Source organism: Magallana gigas, chromosome 7 (assembly GCF_963853765.1).
Source record: "Magallana gigas chromosome 7, xbMagGiga1.1, whole genome shotgun sequence".
In the NCBI taxonomy this organism is placed as follows: domain Eukaryota; kingdom Metazoa; phylum Mollusca; class Bivalvia; order Ostreida; family Ostreidae; genus Magallana; species Magallana gigas.
The window spans coordinates 31,685,551-31,708,494 of record NC_088859.1 but is presented as its reverse complement, the minus strand read 5'-3'; the positions used below and the strand labels follow the sequence as shown (position 1 = coordinate 31,708,494).

Below are 22,944 nucleotides of genomic sequence, written 5' to 3'. Positions count from 1 at the left end.
GATTGAAATGAACCCACAACTGCGACTGTAAACAGACCTGCAAGGGGATGAAAATAACCAAATGCGCCAAATATACTTCAAGACATGTCTGCATTAGACACAGGCCAAAAATTACTCTTCAGTGCCTCACGAAATACTCGTTGATGGCTCAAACTAATTAATCATCAAGATTCAATATGCTACACTTTGGAAAGTCTATTTCTGACATCACAGAAAGAACATACAACAGTAATGGGAGGCACGAGGCAGAAAAAAATGACCTATCCTCAAGATATGGCATTGATTATCTCTTGAAGGCCAGAGACAAAAATGATGAACTGAAGTATATCTGGTGAGTGATTAAATATTAACTGCCTCTTTTATCATTTCCCATGGAGAAGTTGACACTTTGGATGCCCAAAGACATGGAATTATGCATATATAACAATCAATAAGTTCCATGTCAAATTAATCAAGATATTCGTGTGTGTACCGTCACAACTTAACAGGGTACTAGATATACATATCAATATTTTGTTAATAATTTCATAATTTTTTTTTTCTATCAAAAATAGAATGTCATTAATGCACTTTACAATAAAAAATTAACATCACACGGAGGAATTCAACAAGATCAAAGGCACCAAAGAGTAAGGGGTATGCAAAACTTTGATGTTATAGTAAGGTAGGCATGCGAAACTGAAAAAAAAATACCCAATGCATCAACATGTCAACACTAGCAGCATAGATGAATTGGCTTAATTTTTAGTGTGTGGATAAAACAACAAGCGTTAGAGTGCTTTATCAATTTGTGTTTGGCCAAGACAGGACAAATTAATCGGAGCAAATACAGAAATCATTGGCATCCGAACAGCAATGGTTCTTATGCAATCAAATGCAACATTTAGAAGATACGTATGCATCATGACTGTCTTAGGCTCATAAACTCTATAAAAGACTTTTTAGAGGCTTAAAAGATAAACTGTGAAAAGGAGCCAAAGCGAAAGAGATAAGATAGCAAAAATGGAAGAAACACTGAAACACTATTACAGGCTTTCAGTTGTCTTCAAGGAAAACATACAACAGACAAACTTCTAGGTAACTAAATGCGATAACAATATGAAAATATATATCATCCCCATACTGTTCATTGACTGCTAACCGTTCTCTAGGTTCTAATTCTGCAATGCCTTGTGAAGAAATGATAAATGTAGTTTTTAAATTACATTCTGAAAGCTTAACTACACTGCAAGACAATGGGGAATTCTACTTTAAGCAATTTTAAGCAAATGCTGCAGGAATCCAGATACATTTTGAATTTGTCATTCAAAGTTCTTTTTTAATTGCTATAGTTTTCTTGCCTTGTGCACCAATTTTGCCTCAATTGAAATTTCTGGTGTAAACTGTCATGGGATCTTGAAAACCAATGAAAATATATTGAAATGACAGATTGAGAAAATACTGAACAAAATCTCACATTCATCATGCTAAAGTGTTGTCTTTCATTTGTTTTTAAAGCATTTTTAAAAGGAGTTGTTAATTTCACTATATATTTAAAAAAAAAGATTTTGATAAGCTCCAATGAAAATTTTTGACTAAATTGAATGACTTTCCCCTCCAAATTTGAATCAAGGACACTAAGTTTAACCTGTGTTTATTTTCTGATTTTATCTTTTCAAATATACTGGTAGTGATTGCAATTCACTGGGAGATTTTACATAGACAAAAATAGCATTTTAGATTTGCAGGAATCAAAAACAGCTAGATATATGGTAATAGATGGAACTGTTACCAAAGAAGAAATCGAGTGATCATCATTTATAAAGGATCACATTCTCATTTAATTCATTACTACAATGAACCATGGTTTATCTGTGTTGGATCTAGTAAACTAGCTACCGTAATTGCAAGGTGCAATTTTTTTGTGATCGGAACAAAATTAAGGTACGGTAATCATCCTGGCTATATAGGTCTGTTACCCTTTTTATATCTCCTTGCTAACTGACAGAACTAAAGAAATTTCAGTTTGTTTTTGTAGGTAACATGTAGGTGACAAAATATAGAGCAATTCTTACAAATTAATGCATTCTCCTTGCAGTTCTTATATATTCAAGCAATTTTTAAGGTTGCATTGTCTGTTTTTTTTAATTCAGAATGGGGATTTATAAACCTACTTTCCCAAAGTGAGTGATGTGCATTTGATTAAAGCTGACATGGTCTTTTGTGGGTTTTTTTTAACCATCTTAAAGTTCTGTAAAAAAAAAAAAAACCCAAGAAGAACACTGACATGACGACGTACAGGCAAATAATTGATGTGCTGACCAGAATTACCCCATCGCCTGATGGGGACAATCGACGGATGTCTCACGACATTTTAAAGCCATATCATTGCCGTTTCAGTTCATTTTCGCACAGAAATGCTGCTCGACTAAGATGGGAAATCTTGCATGAAACTGATCAATACCGACTTGGCAGGTCCCATCCAGACACAGTAGATCAAAATTAGTTCAGAAACACAAAACAATTAGCTAAAATCCTAACAGATGATGAAACTTTCAGAACGTGGAATGGTTTCTTTTCTTGAACACTTCATTGGGCTAATTGAGAGCCTTAAGCTTAGATGTCATGAAAATGCTGGAAAACTTATATTCAAACACCCTGCATAATGTAATATATTTACTGAAAAATTCAGTAAATTTAGCTGTCTTCATCAGGAATCAAACATGTGTCCTCATTTTATGTACTACATCAGTCTACTTTACATAATTTTTATTCATTGATTGTTGTAATTTTTCTAGAATTGGAAATAAGAAATATTAGCTCAATAATGTAAATGCCAGCTATTTTGGAAATTGTCATGGAATTTTGATTTTCTCATTGCTGTTGAATACAGGGTTACAATACTAAATCATTGGTTTGGCCTCTCTCTGAGATCAACAAACTGACAGATACATTCAGTTTTGAGCAATAAAGAAACAGGTGAGTTGACACAAGTGGGTGTTCTCTATAACTGAATGAGATGGGAGTTTATTTAGAAAATAAGGCACTCAAGGCTGTATTTGCTTTTATAAGAACAACTCTTTAATAGAACCATTAAGGATTACAGTAATCTCTGAAGTCCCCACAGGCTTCCCTCTGTTTACTATGTCTCTCTACTCAATTCTTTTAATCTGTGTACATAGCATTCAGTCTAATAACTCATCTTTCCAGATTTGTCAGGTATAAGCATCTCGAGATTCGATCCGACACAATATGAAAATATCAGGTAGTGAACTGCTATAGGTCAAGCCGGATCAATTTAAACGAACAAATAATGAAGAAGATATTTTTACATGTACTTTAATGCCCACTTTATGTCTTCAGTATTTCGATCCGTCAGGAAGCTTAACATCATGAACCAGCTATACCTCCTGAGGTCAGCTTGAACATATCGTACAGTACAGACCCTGTTTTATACATCTCTGTGTGTTTTACTCATGAAATAAAAACTAAAACTGACATTTTCAAAGGAGTAAGAAAAATGTTAAATTAAAACTATATAAATCCACATTAGTTTTTTATCCCAATTAAACTGTTGTCACAACAGTTTTCTGACAACAAAAAGAGGATGTATAATCCTTTCACTATAGGATATTCAATGCTAGGTAGATCCTTTCACTGTTAGAAGTCTTAACTTCCGTTTTATTATCGTGGACAGCGAACATGCACCTACCCTCATGACCACGTTGTGACTGTCCAGCAGAGAGTCGCAGATCTTGACGTTTCCGACCTCCACCAGCTCCTGGAGGAACATTCGGAATGTTCCCACCAACCTGGAATTTTTCAAAAAGGAACATTTTTGTACAAAATGTGGGAGTCAAATGACCATTTTCATGTATTTTTCATATGATTGTGTATTTCATTTATATATAGATATATTTTGAATTAAACACTCAGATGTATATATCCTTTAAAGACTCATTGAATTTAGCCAAAAATAATACCAGTGAGAATTAACTTATGTAAAATGTCATAATAAAAACCAATCATGTAACATTCTGGTGATTATAGAATGAGTTCTTTACAGACTTTTATCTCTTCCTTCTTTGGTATAAAGTATCCATCATTTTATCAAAAGTTTTGAAATATGTGTAAGCAGATCACATTTATATTTAGATTTTTTTTTGAATTTTCCTATTTCATCAGCTTTTAAATTCTTAAGTTTCAGATTGGTTACATGTTTGTAATTGTGTGGGTTTCAGGCTTTTTGACATTTCTAATGTGCAGATATTACACAAAAAAACCAGATTTGACTGAATTCTAAAATTGATTACACTATTCATTTATAAAGAGCCGACTATTAAACCCACACAAACAATTTTAAAAATTCATCACAAGAAAAAAAAAAAATTACCCCTCCTGCGCTATTAGTTAATTAACATCCTAACTGGCTCATGTAAAATATTAATTCAAAATAATTTAAAAAATGAAGACAAAACAGAAATATTTCCAGAATGGTAAATATTAGCGAATCCAATATTAGTCTCCCTGTGGGGTAATAACTTTCACTTTACGTAAACCATGTAATATATTTATGTGTGTTTCGATTGTAGAATCTAGACTGCATATTTCGTGTATATATATACACACATTCCAAAACCCTGGTATGAAAATCAGTCTATTGATGGCAATCTCCAAACATTGTTAACATCTAAATTATAACCCCCAATCCTCTCATTGTTATAAATCTATGCAGTCAATATACAGGCAAAATCCCCTGGAGAAAGTCTGAATATAGACTCAACGACTAGACTTATTGTTCTTTGCCCAAAAAAAAATCAAAGTACTGAAAGTACTGTTAGACGGTGGCGTCGTTTGAAAGTGGCATATTACATGTAACAATGAGTGATGTATGATAATAATTTTTGTCGAAAACCGCGGCCAGTATCGCATACTTGTACTAATACTTAACGCTTACTCGCACAACTGGTCGTGAGTTTCCTACATGGATAATTCTGTGGAAATCGTAGCTGTGATCTCACTCTACACTTTACAAATGCTGTGTCTCTTGGTCGTCATCTTTTGGGAAAAACCCAAAGATTTATCACAGCAGTCTTTGTCGTATAGAAGTTTGTATCTATATTTTGTATCAATATGTTTGTATCTATATCAGTTGACATTAAAACCCCCTTTGAATGGTTGCCACCACATATTGAATGAATAAATCAAATCTATAGCGATTTCATCACAGTACGCCCAAATATTTGATTGTTTGAAGCAGGTTTTTTCCCTTTTGACCTTTGGGTTGACCCCGCAAAGGGGAACAACTTTTGAAAAGTGTGGATTGGACTATTGTGCTTTAAATATATTGTAGATTTCCCAAAGCAACGAGAACAAATAAAGCTTTGGTATGATAAAATACTTATTTTTACTAACTATTTGGGCATACATATAGTATGTTAATTGTCCCTCTCGACAGCATTTTCCCTCATTTTCTTCACGGGGAAAAAGTTGCAGTCTTGTGGATAATCACATCTCATAGTCAGTTAATACATTTAGGTGTAAAGAAAACGGAATGGGTTTACAAGAACCTATTTGATAAAACTGGTATTGCTTTTGGAATGCACGTCATCATGAAACAGAAGAGTAAATCAATATTTTAGCTTCGACTTTAGTGGATTATTTCCATTTCCATTTGCTCACAACGAAAGTGAATGAAAATTTTAAAAAATATCATACAACATTCGGTCGCGGCAGTTTCATTAATCAACGTTTTAAACATTTAATTGTTCTATTGTATTTAGCTATAGATTTATTCAAATCATTTGAATGAATTCGGGAAAGTTTAGTCGTAAAATACAATTTCAAATTTAGCATTTTTCAATTAAATATATTTGATATGTTATTATACAAGTTTACAAAATGGTAATTTCTAACTATATTCAGTTAAAAATATTTCACAAAGATAAGAAAAAAATAATAAATCTTTAAGTTTTGGTGGTATCGAACCCACAACCTAAAAACCCAAGTTCTATAAAGATTCCTAATGGCTGGTGCTCTAACCACTGAGCCATTTCATTCACAACATGCGTTGTTTAAATGCTATATGAGACTATGACCACGAATTTACGGACTTAATATTTCTAAAACGTTCAATTGTTGAGCTACAAAATGACATTTTTGAACTGTAGTGGGTCATCTCTCCACATTTTTGTTGAGTACAATCGGTTTAAATTCCATTAAACCACATTTAGACTGTAAAAAGCTCAGACCCACTCTATGAAAGAAAATGCATTGAAGTTTTAAAAATTACACTATTAGGAGGTATTGACACGCATACGCCAGTTTAAATCAATATATTGCAAGTATTTAAAATATTTGAAGATTACAACCCGATGTTACGTTAAATATACATTGTTTTCAAATATTTTTTTAAAAAGTATCAGATTTAATGATATTTTAATTTTGCCGTATCTAATCATTCTTCATATGGGCATTTTACACGCCTTATTCACCCATCTTCTTTGATTTTATTCTTTGCATGTACTCGACAATAGATCTAGGTTTCGCAAATACCGGCAATATTTTCGGAAAGCTATAATTCTGTATAGCTCAGCAGAATTCTACAGTCATCTATGAAGCACATTTTTTTGCCTTCATGTTTCATTATTTATCGCAAATATAGCATGGATGTATACACTACGGCCGATGTAGCATTGCGTTAAGCGATGACACTTTCTAACCGGTGTGTATTTCAATTGCGAGTCGCAACAAACTGGCGCATTTATAATTATTAGGCCCGCCTATTTGTAAATGCATGTTGACAAAATGATGCTAACACTTGGAAACAAATGTCGAAGAAAGTTCATAATAGAGTTGTACTCGCGAGTTAAAAATTTGAGAACAAACGGGGCGATGTTTACGTACATATGTAAATAATGTTATCTGTTAGTGAAAAAATACCCCCAAACCAAAGAAAAGATTCTCTAATACATTTAGCAGGGACGGGCACATATGGATTAAAGTCACTATTTGTACTTCGCTCATCGACTTGCGTTATTCAGTTCATTGTGAAAAAAATCGACAGAAACTGTTTAGTTAACAAAATATTATATCTTACATTGCCGTTCACAATGTACCATAAATGTATATGGAATATCGCATGTTTTTTTTCTCACAAAAAAGCTAGAGTTTGCTGCAAATTAGAGATACACGAGCTGACACGCCGTGAAATCCATAAGACGTTTTACAGCATATGTAAAAATAAATCTGAACTAAAAATCTTTGAAACATCGTAAAATGTAGTTTATAAACATTTAAAATGGCGACTCGATTTGCACGTGAATTTTACAATCCGACGTCGATTAGCGTGTTTGAGAGAAAGTCAGCAGCAAGTAAAGCGTCAACATCTCCAGTAAATATTGTCTGATGAATATTGAGGTGCCTGTAATAAAATTAATATTTCTACAGACTGAGTGAGGTACAAAATAAGGTACATTGTAATTCACTGGTCGGTCGAAAATTTAACACATTTGTATCGTAAATTTAAAGTTTTTGTGTGTTTGAAAACACATGCACACTTGTAGAAGAAACTGTGCCATTGATCGGTTGAAGTTCAATACAATGTAATTTATGTAATATTCATTGTCAGTATCTGTTGTGAATTCTTTGGAATAAGCTACAATAACAAAAAATATTCTGCTCAACTAAAACTAATGCGTTGAAAATGGCTGAATTTATCGATGAAGCATAATTGCTGAAATATGAAATGGCAAACCAGTTTAATTAGTGTGTTTCGGACAATTATTTATATCATAAAAAAACAAGAAGCAATTATTGTGAGATCTCTTGACCAATTATCGCAGTGATATAGTTTATGCAGTCCTGATACAGAGTTAAACGTCAAAACTGGCAGTTGGTGCTTATATTATTAATACCGCGTAAGCAGATAGGGTAACGGCTCATTTAAAATAAAACACGATTTCATACATTATTTAAATGTATGTACAAAATAATTAGCAGCTATAATGCTTAAAATATCTTAAAGATTAAAATTAGTTCTCATACTGACATCGACACGTAGGTAAAACATTGTATAACGCTGCATACATGTACCTAACAGAGTTATCGTTCGTTATCCGCTAGGGTCCCCGTGAGAAATACTCTTCCGGTCAGGACCGTAGCAATAGACCGTGGCTATTTATAGCCACCGTCTAAAAAGGGGGGGGGGGGGGGGGGGGGGGTCAGACAAACTAACAGGAGTTTCTGCTTCCTGACCATCAACAAAACCTGCTTACCTGTTGGACAGGTATCTATTGTAGTTAAAGAGTTGGATTTCGACCACCTCATCTTTATCAATGGGTCTAGCCACTGGCCACTGGAATGTCTGCAAAAACAAGCATTAAATTGCTGTATTTATACAGTCTTTATTATCTTTAGAGTGCACTGTGTGCCTTTATTGAATTACTCTAGCTGTTTTTTCTATCAGGCCACTTTTTTCTTTGTTGTTTTACAAATATGCATAATACAACTTGGAAAATTTCTTCCAAATGTCTGACAAAATTTCATCACAACACATTTTTTGAAACTAAAGGAAAGTCTTTTATTATAAGCTAATTGACCATCAGGGCAATTCACTGAATACTGGTACCTTCCTTGCCTGATGAATACTTCATACATATAACCTAATCTCATTAGCTCTTCTGCTTTTTTCATGATGGAACTTACATTATCAGACACATTTGAATATGACACATATGATCACCTGTATCCTAACATGTTTTTATACTTCCAAAAACTAAAATGTTTCCCCTCTCTCTTCTCTGGTGGGGATAATGATACGTTATAATCTATAAGCAAAAGCTTTATGATTTATAAAATTAATCAATATATTTACTGCAATGATATACTTTTAATAATCTCTTCATACAAAGTCTGATGAAGAATCACTATCCTATAGTATTTTGTAAATTAAAAAAAGTTAATGAAAACATTATAGAAAATTAATTACTATCTTTATACATAATGGATAAATCATGAAAGGTAAAATGGAAAACTTCTGCCCTCAGTCTTGTAATGATCACTTCAAATACACATTACAAGCACAGATCAAGAAAACTTATCCAAGGGGGAGGGGGTAAGTTCGACAGTTATTTGAGTTTGCAGGGGGTTGGGGTTTTTGACCTCCCCTAACCCCCTTTCTAGATCCGCACATGCATGCTAAAATCTATTCCTTTTTTAACTCAAACAAACTGTGAACGTTATATTTGGCGGAAAATGGTTATTCAACATTAGTTAGTGCAGATTGGAATTAGTACTGTATTTCTGAATAAGAATGGCATTTAGCGATGTACTTGATTTAGCGGAAGTGGCTTTCTGCCAATAATGCTAAAAAGAATACAAAGCCAACTGTAATATAGTTTGAGACATCGTAATTCGCCCAGTCTTAAATTCACCCATTGACAACGAGGGTGAATGGGGCGAAAATAAAATGGGGGCGAATATTTCCCTATATACAGTAATATCATGTTTACAACACAATAAATCTTAGAGTCTGTAAGCCCTAATTTATGACAGTGCATTCAATAATTGTGATCATATGACTTTGAGAATATTTTCAAAGGAATTCCAAAATTGTGAAGATTTTGATCTATGATTGTCAATTTAAGATTGGTTTAATCTTTATTTTTCTAAACATAAATTGTCCTTGGACTATACTTCTAATTCAAAATGAACCAATGACACAAATGTACAGCTCTCATTTACTGAAGTATTTCTGTTCATTATAAGAATAAGAATGTGGATTCTTACAAACCAATTCAAAATTAATACCATAATAAATTCAGTAAGAAAACTGACAAATTTTTACACCTGTAATATGTAAGGAGAACCCCTTACAAAAATACCTGTTGATATGTTACTTACCTGATCAAAGAAAGCATTTCCTTCTGCATCCTCAACAACTTCAGTGTAATGAAAGACCCCTGGAAAACAGAACAATCCTTTAATAACTTGTTTTATAATAAATGGTTGGTGAAAGGAACAAATGAATATAATTCTTTCTAATATGATGTTTATTTTGGAGCTTATAATCATGAGCAAAAGCACAACATTACACATCAACAGATGCCAAGAGAAAATCATATGGTCTCTACCAGAAGATAAAATATGTAGCTTCCAGTTATCAAAAGGTATACATTTACAGAATTTCAAAACTGAAACAATGTACCAATTACTGCTTCAAATTACTGTTGAATTGCATGAATTTTATGAGAATGCTGTTGACCCAATGTCCCATTATGAATGAAAAGAGTGTTTAGTCAGTTTATTGGCAGTAAATGTATATATCCTAACTATCTTGACGCAGAGGATCTCTAGCGGTACTTAGATGTTCACTTCAACTGCATGAAATATTGATACATTGAAAGCTTTCCATCTAAGATGCTGAATAATTGAAACACAGGGTACTATGAAGAAAGAGCATATAAATATTCTTATGCAACAAATAGCACTCATCCCCTCCATTTCCATACACCAGTAATTATAGACCAAACAGGGATTCTTCTGAGGCCAATCATATACAAGTCTTGGGTGTATAATTAGACTTAATAGCTGGCAATGTAGATCTATTTTCCATGGAAGCTCCTCCTATCAGCCCATGAGTAGGTGTGGGCATCACACACTAAAATTACCCACTGGAATTGCCAAATGTGTAGCAATTGCGTAGTTTGTCTGATGCCCACTTGGGACGGGGCAAATGCAGGCAAATTGCACATATAGTTGTACAAATGGTTCAAGAACCCATTGATTTTTCCCTTGCTACCCACCCTTAATACCACCAAAACTTTGGTGTAATTTATACTCAGTTGGGGAGGCCTGACGGTCTGCACAAAACAAATGAAACAACATTACATGAATCAATAGGGATCACTCTATTAAATGGAATCTAACAGATATATGTGGCAGAAGCAGTAGGACTGCCTTGTTTTTGCTGTGAAGAATGCATAGAACTAAATGAGCTCAGAGATATCTTCCTACCCTACTCCTTGGAGAATTTTCTATCTGTAAAGTTCACCATGCATACAAACAATCCAAATAAGTCTGATACAGAGTACATTTAAGTTCATTATACTAAAGTCCTTGAAGTTCTTAAATTATAACGTACAATGTACTAATCAAACAAGATCGTTCTTCAAATTCACAAAGCATTTTGTGAATCAAGGAATGAGTTAAAAAGACAGCAAGTTTTCATCTACCTGTACAAATTTTATTAAATGTTTAATAAAAACCAAATTGAAATAAAAAAAAAAAACAGTACTTTACATATTTAGATTTTGTACATTTATTCCATACATATCATAAATTATAATTGCCATACATTGTCAATTAATTTGAACACTTTTTCAGATTTCTTCTTACATTTAAACTGAAATGATATTCTTTATCTGGTTAAAGCATTAATTTTCCTTTAATTAAAGAATTTTAAAATTGATTTGCAGGTTTAAATGATGACATTATAAAAATAGAAAAAATGCATGTTCCAGAATAACAAATAAATCAATTTAAAATTATAGGTAAATGCATTCATACTCAATATTTAGCCAATTAAAATTTTATGTGCTTTACTGTTTCCATGTTTTCCTGATTTTTTTTTGCAACAAAGTCCTAGCTAACGACAGGAATGTGTATTGTAAGCACTGTGGAATTTATATTAAGAACAATGCTTATTATATAAATATCTGCACGGATGAAACAAAATCATTAAATCCATGTACACATAATCAATGAAAAAACTCTTGTTTGAGCATTTTGCTTTTTAGATGCATAAAAAATGTCACACATAAATTGAGAACAATGCTCATAAGAGAATCAATAAATTACAATCATGAAATATGTAATCAAACGATAAACATATTGCAAATTAGTATAAATAGGAAGTGAGGCCTGACAATAGATGCGATTGATTTCCTTCAGCCTCCGTAGGTTGTATTGTGTTTCCAAACACACAGTAAACACATCGCGCTTATTTCAATAATCAGAAATATTTGTCACTTATTTCCGCCATTAGTGTTTCATCAAACATTCTTTTGATATCAAGGTAAACATCAATGAATGTTTCTCTTATTTTGCTTTTCAAGGCACTGATGCAAACCTTGTCGGGTTAATGGCTACCGTGTACGCAAGGTCGACATTGCCAATCAATGTGACAAAGTTCAGAATCTGGATGTGACTCGGTTCTTTCCTTCATCACATGCCTTATATTTTTCAGTGCTTTTATCATTTCTTGCTTTGATAATCTGTTACATAATGAAGTTTATGAATTTTCAATGAAATTTGATTGCCTGCCAAGTCTGCAAGGAAACTGGCAGGTTTATGATTCCCATACTTCCTTATGATATCTTATTCATTTTTAACAATGCTCCCAAATGGAAATGAACTTCAAGTATTTGCTCACAATTGGAAAAGAACATCAAGTTTTAGCTCACAAATGGAAAAGAACATCAAGTTTTTCTTGTTGTTGGATGAAATTAGTTTTCTAAATTTGAAAATCATAATATTTCAATTTTTAGATGCTTCATATAAAATCCAGATGAAATAATCACATGAGAACTGTAAATTAAACAGCAGAGCTAATTTCAGCACTTCAAAATTTGATACTTTAATTGAATACATGTATTACACTTTTGAAATGACAAAATCATAAAAATTTTGCTTATTTTAACTTAATGACATAGTCATATTTCAAATATGAAGTGAAAATTTATTGGTGTCTGAATTTATGAGCATTGAAAGAGAGCATGCAGCTTTCATTGAAAAGAGAAAAAAAAGAATCTAGCTTCCAATTTGAAGAAACTGGCTATAAATTTGTCATAAATCTGTCATTAGATTCAGAGATCTGATTAACACTTCCCACGTTTCAAATCATACGAACTACTTTTTTAATACACATATTGAAAAAGAATCAAAAGATAATATGGATGATGGGAAAAATTTCGGCCTGCTGTTTTGATTGTAAAATAGGATGTAAATTTGAATGCTTTTTTTGGGAGTTGATTTTAATCAACTCTCCTATGCAGTTACTCGTGCAAACCGAAAGTGAAACAGTGTTTGGACCTAAGCACAAATCAACATCGCTGACAACATTTAGTTCTAATCAACAAATTCAGTGTAATGAGTTCTTATGCATTGTTTTTCAAGGAAACTCATTAATAGATACCATGTAAATAGTCAGATTTTAAATGGTACGAACAATTTCGATATTTTTTAAAGTCACACAATTTATGTATTCCTATGCCAGAGTCCAATATAGTCTTGTTCAACAAGACGCTCTGCTGTCTCTGTAAATCTCCGACAAGCAGAGAGTCTCTTTTGCTTGTCAGAGATTAACGGATACAGCCGAGAGTCTGGTTGAACAAGACTAGAGTTCAATTTTGCTTGGATCCATACTATTTCTCATAAGATATTGGGTTTTCACGAAATTCCTGTAGGAGATTTCATATTTTTAAAAATGTGCGTAATTCAAATACATATAGGAATTTACTTGCCATGCAAAATAACATAAATATTATCATTGATTTTAACAGAAATAATAATCGATAAAATTAACAGAGAAAGGGGGTGGGGGTATTAAATTTTTCACTTTATATCAAAAATCTATAACCATGAATATATTATAAAGAAAGTCACATGATGGACGCTTTCAACTGATAGGGGGTCTCTTATAGTAAATCCCAATAGCTACAGCGGCTTGTCTTTTTACTAAAATTGCCAAGTTAATGGAGCCAGGAATTAAAAGCTTACAGAAAAATCCATGTTTTACTGCAAATAATTAGTGCTTAGCTAGCAGTTTTATCAATATTGAATATTTGATATAAAAATTTTGCCCTCTCTTTCACTCTCTCTCTATGCCAAAATATTGATCTCATTATCAATGACAATATTCCACATGCATATAGGCCATACATGTACTGGTAATAACAATCCTATAACCACATAATTCATGGGAGAAGAGGAAATTAACTTCAGAGCATGTAAATATCTTAGGATAATATTTTCAATTTACTAATCTGCATACATTAAGCTTGACCCCCTCCTACCCCCCCCCCCCCCCTCCATATCTCATAATAAATCCTCTACTTTGATTTTCAAGGTTTTTCCGAGACCTCCCTATCTGAAAAAAAAATGTGTTTTCCATTTCCTGCTACATCGCAGATTCTTATATCACAAGGATTCCTCGGAGACAGTCGTTCTTACTACATACTTCTCAGGAAAGAATCCAATTTTTTACGGTACTCAATGTAAATCCATAAAGAACATAAACAATGGTGTATCAAACGTTAAGTAGACTGCAGAGGGATCTTGGAATGTTAAGTACAGATAAACTACATTACAGCCTTGCAAAAACACACTATTCAAATCATCAACTTTTTCAACACATATACTGTGAAATCATTTAAATTCGTAGTGGTCAATTTTTGTGGACTGTGACTTTTTTGTTTATTTGCGGGGATGTAATTTCGTGGATGCGTCATACGGTTACTATCTGTTTCAGTAACAAAGATAACTCTAAAATTGTTTTCGTTGAGGATTATTAAATTCATGGGGGAGGGCTACCCACAAATACCACAAAAATTGAGTCACCATGAATTCTAATGATTCCATAGTACATGTATACGTAAATGAATGCATTCAGGAACACTTTCTTCAAACATCTCAAAACCTGAACATAAGACTCATTCCATTAATTCTTAAATGTTTGCTTTATATTCATTTCAAAATTTAACCATATGAAATTGTAGGAAATCATTTTTTTTTAAACAATTCTTTTTTGACGATAAAATAATCCCAGATGAATGAAGAAATTGCAAAAATCATCCCTCCCATACCAAATCAATCCTGGCTGAGAGTTTTATAAAAATTATTATTACTGGAATTTATACATGTACTAATTAAAATTGTACATACATACACTTAATTATACATCTACATGTACACATTTAAAACAACAAAAAAAACACAGCCAAAACCTACACAAAGATAGAAATTACGAGATTTCGAATTGTTCTGCTCGCATTAGGCTTGATGATACAGTATTAGTACTTTCCATGCTTCATTCAATCAGTACTTTCCATGCTTCATTTAGTATCAGAACATCCATATGGTACTTGTACAATAATATGTACAGATTTCTTATACTGTTTATGACCTTTTACTGCCAAAAATACAGACTAGGGCAAGAATGATTGTGCAGTAATTGTTGGTAAAAATAAGGTTACATAAGTATGAGTAATTAACTGTAATCGTGGAATAAACACCAGCATTCATTAAAGTTTGATGTTAGTAATTACGCAAATTGGTTTGAAAGTCTTTCCTCTAAAGAATAGTTTCCTTTTTTTTAGTGGATTACGAGAAGGTAATTCAATTATATATCTATTTCTTGCAGCTCAATGGAAACTCCTTCCCGGGAAAGGAAATTAAGTAACAAATTTATAATGAATGATCTCATTCACTACAAATGATACTGCTGATTGAGGAGAAGCAAGAACTTTCTTATACAGTAACAGTACTCTAGTTTGCAAAAGCTTTGAAAAAGGGCATAGATTCATATCCTAAGGTTATTCCTTTACAAAAGGAACTTAATTGCAGGTAGTTCATAATCTAGCCACCTCCATTATTGTATATAAAGTGGACAGTCTGAAAATATTTTAAAAGTCTGTTGTGATCGGTGTTCCTTCACCCATGAATTATGTCTAAATTTACAAACCAGGGACACGTTTTATCCCATTTAAAAACTTCTTAACAATGGCTTCAGGTAAATACGTACCTCTGAAAGAAACCTTGGCCAACCGGTCCGATTTTCCTTTCAAATTTTCCGCATATTTTAAATGCAGTATCAAAGCCATGGTCCGAAAGAATTACTGTCAATCAAAACAAACATTTAAGAATTAGTCTTCTTAGTTATAACTAATTCTTTTAAATATCATGCAGCTCTCCACTATTCATAGCTGGTTTTGCAATACACATATTTCCATGTTCATGAACATCAATATTGTCCATCACAGTTATCGGTTGAATACTTACATTGATAGCTACAATATAAAACACCAGATATAATATCCAAATAAAGTGGCAAGTCTTTAACCCAGGTTCGCTTTACAGATGAAATACAGTGAATGGAACCTGAGAAAAGAGTTCATACGTTCACCGAATCACATCACTACATATCTATTGCCTGTCAAAATCCTGTGTCACATTTTCTATCCAGAATTATTTATTTTACATTGCATGTTGGGGTAATTTTTTTTAGGGGTAAGACTTCTCAGTAATTTCACAATGACTTGGCTAGCTCGTCAACAGGGATATTTAAATCCACTCTACTCCACGGTTTACAGTGACAGTACAGTGAGGCTTCTGCATTGCTACTGTTAAATATTTAAACACTGTGTATACTGAGAGAGAGCCGACTATTGGCTTTGACTTCACTGGCATCGAAACTGCTCATGTATCACACAGACCTGTTATGGTCTCTCTCATCAGTCCCTGGGGGATAAGTGCGAGGCTCTCCTTCTGTGAGCCATATTCAGGTGGACCATTCATTCCGGCACCTCACCTGAAAACAGAGAATCAATAAACACCTCAATTAACAAAATTAGGAAGCATCTACATATATAAATTACATCTTTATCATTATACATACTCAGAATTAATAAAAGGGATAGCTGAACTATCATTTCACCTGTTTTGTACCAAGAAAGTTGTAAAAATTGAAAGACCTTGAGCGATCAAAAACCGCATTTGCTGTTAAGATCACTATACGTTTGACATTGATTTTACTGCAATAGATATTTTGATGCTCTGTTGATTGCCTATAAAGAGAGAAGCTCATCAGTGTATGACAATAAGAGAATATATGATGTCTATGAATTCCAAGTCCATTTAGGAACTACTATAGACTTTTTATCTGGATCACAGAAATTGAACCTTCAAAATTAATATACAAGGGCAGTGAAATTTTTTTCTTTTTATCATCTCTACCAATTTTCTCGACTTGTGACGGACACCTATTAATTGCAATTACCAGTATCTCTTACCTGTAATTGTTTGCTTCATTATACAAGTAAATTGGGAAACTGATTCTGATCTTTTCATTTGTCACAATTGGATTATCATGCTTATCAATTCTGTGATAGATCAATACCTAGCAATACAACAATGAAGACTCTAGTGCAATAAAGAGGTATCAAACTACATGGACACACTGTAAATTCTGCTAACAAAGAGTTAATAATAATAAAAACTCTATGAATTTATCAAGTCTCGGGGTCTTCTAACATATTGGATTTTTGTATATGGTTCCAAAAGATACTCTGGTGATTTAGACGTACAACATACTCTCCTTAGGGAATTCGACATCAAATGTGCATTAAAGTTTCATATTTTAAACTGAATAGGTTAATGCACCAGAAGAATTATAGTCCTGTATATCTGTATTGACCAAGACTCGCTTTGATTAGAAGTAATTCCATCGATATTAATCAGTCAAGCAGTCAGGTGCCCTTTCATGATACTGTTAATGCAAGATATAGATTATTCAGTGGATAGGGCTAAATTAGAGTTAATTTCTTGTAATTTACTAAAAGGGATATCCTATGGTATATATTTCTATACATCATCAACATGTTCTTATATTTTCTTATCGCAACAATAAACATGCATATTTTTACTTGAATAAGTTTTCAAAATGCTTAACTATATTTTCTTTAAGTTGTCTATTGTCAAGTCGTCTGATCATAATCAGTCTCATAAACTGTTAACCTAGAAAAAATGCAACATTCATCATATTTTCATAACTTTATATTTCATGTAAAACAAAATCTTATTAAACATGAACATATAGCATAAAGTAATCAATTCACTAATTTCTTGATAAATGTGATCTCATATGATACAAAAATGCAATGCTATATATATACAGTGGAGCCTCAGATATCCGGACGCCAGATATCCGGACGCTTCACTTTCCGGTCGATTTTTATTGGGAACGGAATTTTTACACAATCATTTGTCTCGTTTATCCGGAATTCCGCGTTCCGGATCCGGACGGGCAAATTTTACCACATAATACAGTTTTCCTTTAAATTTTACCTCATTTAACCGGACGGTCACATTTAAAGCTGCTTGGTCCGATTTTATACCAAATTTTATGCACGCTTTTAAACGATGGCTATGCTTAGTATATGTATAATAATAGACATTGCAGTTGTTTACCCAGTCAATTAAGCCAAATTTCAATGAAGAAAAATACGTACAAAATCTGCTAACAAAACATACGACATTAAAAGGTACCGCGTTATTTCGCCTCATGATAAATTTCACCCCTGACGACGATACGGGTTTGGTTGTATTACGAATTTGACATCGCTTTAAATAAAGGTCGAAATGGTCAGACAAATGATCAGACAAATTACAAATAAACATGTGTACGTTTTGTTCGCCAATATTTCTAAAGCCTGCTTTCTTTACAATCGATGCAAAGCATGCGGGTTGGATAACCCCAATCATTCGGGGGACGAAACCATGCGGTTTCCTTTTCTAAACATTCCCGTGATGCATTTTGGTTTGTTTTTTCGTTTGCCCAAAGAGAAATTATTTTTATTTACTTTGAATATTTCTAACTTAGAAAGGAGATTGATTCTGCTGGTGTAAATAGGAGAAAGTCCATAACTTTGTAAGATAAATGATTTGTATGAACAAAATTTTGATACTGTAATTACGAAAAAATCGGACCAAGCAGCTTTAAGTGTTCGGGGGCACAAAAGTTTTTTATGCGCAAGTGCAAATTGGTGTAAAAACATCTGACACTGGTTGCTGGTTTTAAACAATGCCTTCGTCCGGTAATCGGGGTCACCTGTGTCACGCTATGTACTCGCCCGAGGATATTACGATAATCATGGATGCGACATGTTTAATTGTCGCCATTTAACTTATGAACTGTTATTGTTTGATTAAAATGTCATGAAAATTGTTTAATTTGTGTTTAAAAAAGTCATCTATTGATTGAATTAAAATTCTATTAATCGTAGTAAGATTAGATCGTTCGTACGCCTATTCATTTTAAAACGTAATTGAAATGAAATATTTGATAATTTGAGTTCTGTTTACGATAGTTATTAAGACCGCTTGGGATGTTCAGGGTATCGACATTAATTTTATAGCGTGTGTTCAATTAACAGTGTAATAATAATTTATGCCAAACATGGCGTGGATGAGTGTTCACGCTACTTGTAAATATCGCTTGGGTGCAATTAACTCTATAGAAAGATGGATACGTAAAATTAGCTTGGGTAAGTTCTGTCAATGAAAAAATAGCTTGGACAATTATCAATAAGGGAATATATACAGATTTTCACCCATTTTCAATCATCAAATGTTGAGCAGCTTCAAACATGTCAACACCACCGACCAAGAGAGCGAGAGTTGCGATCACCGCTAGCTTGAAGAGAAAGATTTGTCAGCGTAAAGTGGAACACCGACTTTCTTCTCTTCGCTTTGTTATGCGAATGTAATTAAATTATCGGTTTAATACAGTGATTGTTATGTACATGTACATGTGTTGCCTTGTAGAATGTAGTGCTTGGTTTCCTGTGGAAAAAACATACCTTAAATAATGTTTTTAACAATATTTTGTTTTGTTAATTTAAAAAAAAACTAAACTTTTTTTGTAGTGCTTATGGCTATCAAATTTAATTGTATAATTAATTTATGAGTTATGTTTCCATAAATATTAAAGGTAAATATCACAATTCAGATATCCGGACGCTTCACATATCCGGACGATTTGGCCTGGGGACAAAAGTGTCCGGATAAGTGAGGCTCCACTGTATATATGTAAATACCTAGTATTTTGATTAAGACCATTTTACTTCTGTAACATATTTGAAGGCCAGTCCACTTAAACAAAAAATACATATTGTACTCAGAAATTTTCAATTATTGTGCAAAAATGTGAAAACCATTATAGAGCCTTTGATGGGCAATCAATTTTCATTCTATCTCTGTAAATCAAAATTGAAATTCCAGAGAGCAGTTACACAGTACATGTTGCTGCAAAATGTCACGTCACTTTGATGGTATACAGTCATATACAGATAACACTTAACATGGAAAATCAATTTAAGAACAGAATAGACCATAGAATTAAGTTTGACATGAAACTTCTGAGGACTTTTACAAATTTGAGACAAAAATTTGCAAGTTAGATGGAGACTGAAAGCTTTCAAGATCAAGCAGATGTTGGAAAATTCAAATCAATATGATAATCAGAGATGATTACCTTCTTTACGTTTTTTTTTTCTTTTTAAATTTCATAAATAGAACCAGAAAGCAATTTTATTTCAGATATGCAGTCAGACCCATTTTTAGCAAAGAGATATGCACAAATCAGAAAATTAAAAAGGAAAAATGGACATAATCACCTTTCACCTCAGACCAATTTTAACAGACAAAAAAGCATTATCATATGAAGAGTGTGTGTAATAAATCCCATTCGGCGCACCTCGGCCGATTCCGGTATCCTACATCAAAGAACATGCATTCGGCACACCTCGGCAGATTCGTACCTCATCTCATTTGATGTAGGATACCGGAATCGGCCGAGGTGCGCCGAATGAGGTACGAATCTGCCGAGGTGTGCCGAATGTAATAAATCCATGGCAGTCTTCTGGGCGTATAGTAATTTCAACCCGTGTATTACAAAACTTGAATCAGTTTACGCTTAAAAATCACGAAAAGTTACACAAAATTGATATATGGCGATAAAACCTTAGAGCCCGTGATAATTACCAGCATTGCATCAGTGAGAATGAGACATGCCTGGGTTTTATTGCTCCATCGGCATAACTTTCTCTCCGTAAACTTACAAGTTTACCGCGCAACTGTCATGCGCGCGTTAGATAAGTCGTACACAAAAAAGGCGTGTTCGAATCGCCTTCAAGCAACAGGCGGAATACGCAATACCCAAATTCATTTAAGGGTCCTCCACACGGTGTCATATTTGGAAAAAGTTATACACCTCTAATTTACTTAAATATGTGGATTTCTTTCATGAGTTCAACTTAAAAATGACAGGGGAAATCAATTTTGAGAAAAAATAAACTTTTCAACATTTTACAGCTATTCTTGAAAACAAGAGTCAGAATTCGAACACGAGACCCGCAGGTCGATAGAGAGTAGCTACATCCATTGCGCTACAGAGATACAAGTAGACACCAAGTTTTGGCGATATAAACTGCTTCATATTGGGTTAAAATCGCCATCTTCTGGCGTACTGTTATAAAAAGTAGAAGTCACGGGGCGTCGAGGATCCTTAATAAGGTCGTGAACGTTTGAATGGTTATATTTATATACACACATTTTGATTATACATTTTATTTACAGCAACTCGCTAACTTGTCAAATAAAATTTGATAAAATAAAACATTCGGCACTCTACACTTTATTGGCAAGCGAATATTTTTACTGAATTAAGAGCATAGTAGCGTAAAAAATACTTTGATTTCACTTAATAATAAACTTATATGTATTGCATTTTTTCTTGCTAATATATTACTTATATGGTAGGTTTTGACACTGTTCTAGGGCTGTTTGTTGTTCTCTATTCCTCGATCTGATGTCAGGCACGTAGCAATGATGGGAGGGGCTGAGACCCGGCCCCTCCTTTTTTTGCGGTAGACCATACTATTTTCTATTAGTTTCATGAAAAGATTTTTTTCATGCTGATTGATTTCTCTGCTTTTTTATCCCTCCACTTTTGTGAGACGACATAAACAGAAATTTAAAAGCTCGCATTGTAAACATATTGTACACGATGGCCCCCTCCCCCATTCCTGTTTCTCCCCAATTCCTGGTTCTGTTTTAAAGTTTCATTCCATATAGTATTAGTATATAATAGAGGAACAAGTACCCCTCATTAGTATGAGTTCGGAATTTGAACTAGGTTGGCAAAGTTTGAATATATGGAGGGAGATTGTCAAGATCCAGGATATATTGTCCTGCTTGCTTTTTTTTTTAAACATTTATTATATATTAATTTATTTGACTACTTTGTGGCACATGTATATGTTTTCTTCTTGGTATTGCCCTGGGTCTTTTTGCACTTTATACAAAAACTACATCGAGTAAAATCTGGTGCCAAAAAGAAGTCTACATACCCTATAATGGACAAATAAATATTTATTGTGTTAGCTATTGGTATTTCCGCCATAACTTTAATTATGGATAAATACGCTGATTTGTTTTTTTTTTTCTTTCTCTTTCAATAAATAATTTGTTATTCCTACGTTCACGAAACGGTCCTACAATAACACGCAACACCCAGATTAATATACTTTTTATCGAGCAATATTTTTTTTTTTTTTTGTTTACAAAGCTTTTTTGGTGGGCGAAAACCAATACAAAATTCAATTAGAGATGGGGAAAATTGAATATTAGAAAAACCACCTGAAGCATTTAATACCTCTTTGTCATGTAAAAAGTAAATATCCTGATATGTTCTATCTACATTTGTTATTCATGAAGAGAAAACAGATTTCTGAGTGAATGTATCTGCATGCTATTACAGTGATGTTTTCCTATTGTTTATAATAAAAGGCAAATGTTAATAGCCCAAGCATAAATAGTGTTAAAAATAAACCTGCACTATTTGAAAATGTAAAACGAAATCAATGTGTTGTAAAATAATAACGTACATAATAGACAGTGATGTACCTACATTTGGTTCTAGCGCATGTAAACATGGAATGAAAATCTTTCATTAATTGTAAATTACGGATTAAATATCATAATTATTGATTTTTTTTTTAAATATAAAATGGCGAGAAGTGCAAAAGAAGGATCCTCAAAGTTTTTGTTTACTTTTCTATTCGATTAAAATAATTGTGTTTTATCTGATTGCCCTTGCAAGATCTAAATCATTCCAGAATAAAAAGT

At 33.1% G+C, this 22,944-nt stretch overlaps 1 protein-coding gene across 11 annotated transcripts in view; it reads right to left on the bottom strand.

Annotated features, from left to right (window-relative positions):
• LOC105318381 (otoferlin) overlaps positions 1 to 20,887 on the bottom strand; it is an 84,805-nt gene extending 63,918 nt beyond the window's left edge. For 10 of the 11 annotated variants that reach the window (XM_066067730.1, XM_066067737.1, XM_066067731.1 and 7 more), the window contains exons 1-5: positions 16,039 to 16,466; positions 15,782 to 15,875; positions 9,883 to 9,941; positions 8,256 to 8,344; positions 3,692 to 3,791 (exon numbers count right to left, since the gene is read on the bottom strand). In XM_066067730.1, coding sequence (XP_065923802.1) covers positions 3,692 to 3,791; positions 8,256 to 8,344; positions 9,883 to 9,941; positions 15,782 to 15,860 — 327 coding nt within the window. In that variant the 5' untranslated portion in view covers positions 15,861 to 15,875; positions 16,039 to 16,466. The other variant, XM_066067729.1, reaches the window with a different exon arrangement.
• Between the last annotated feature and the right edge of the window lie 2,057 nt (positions 20,888 to 22,944).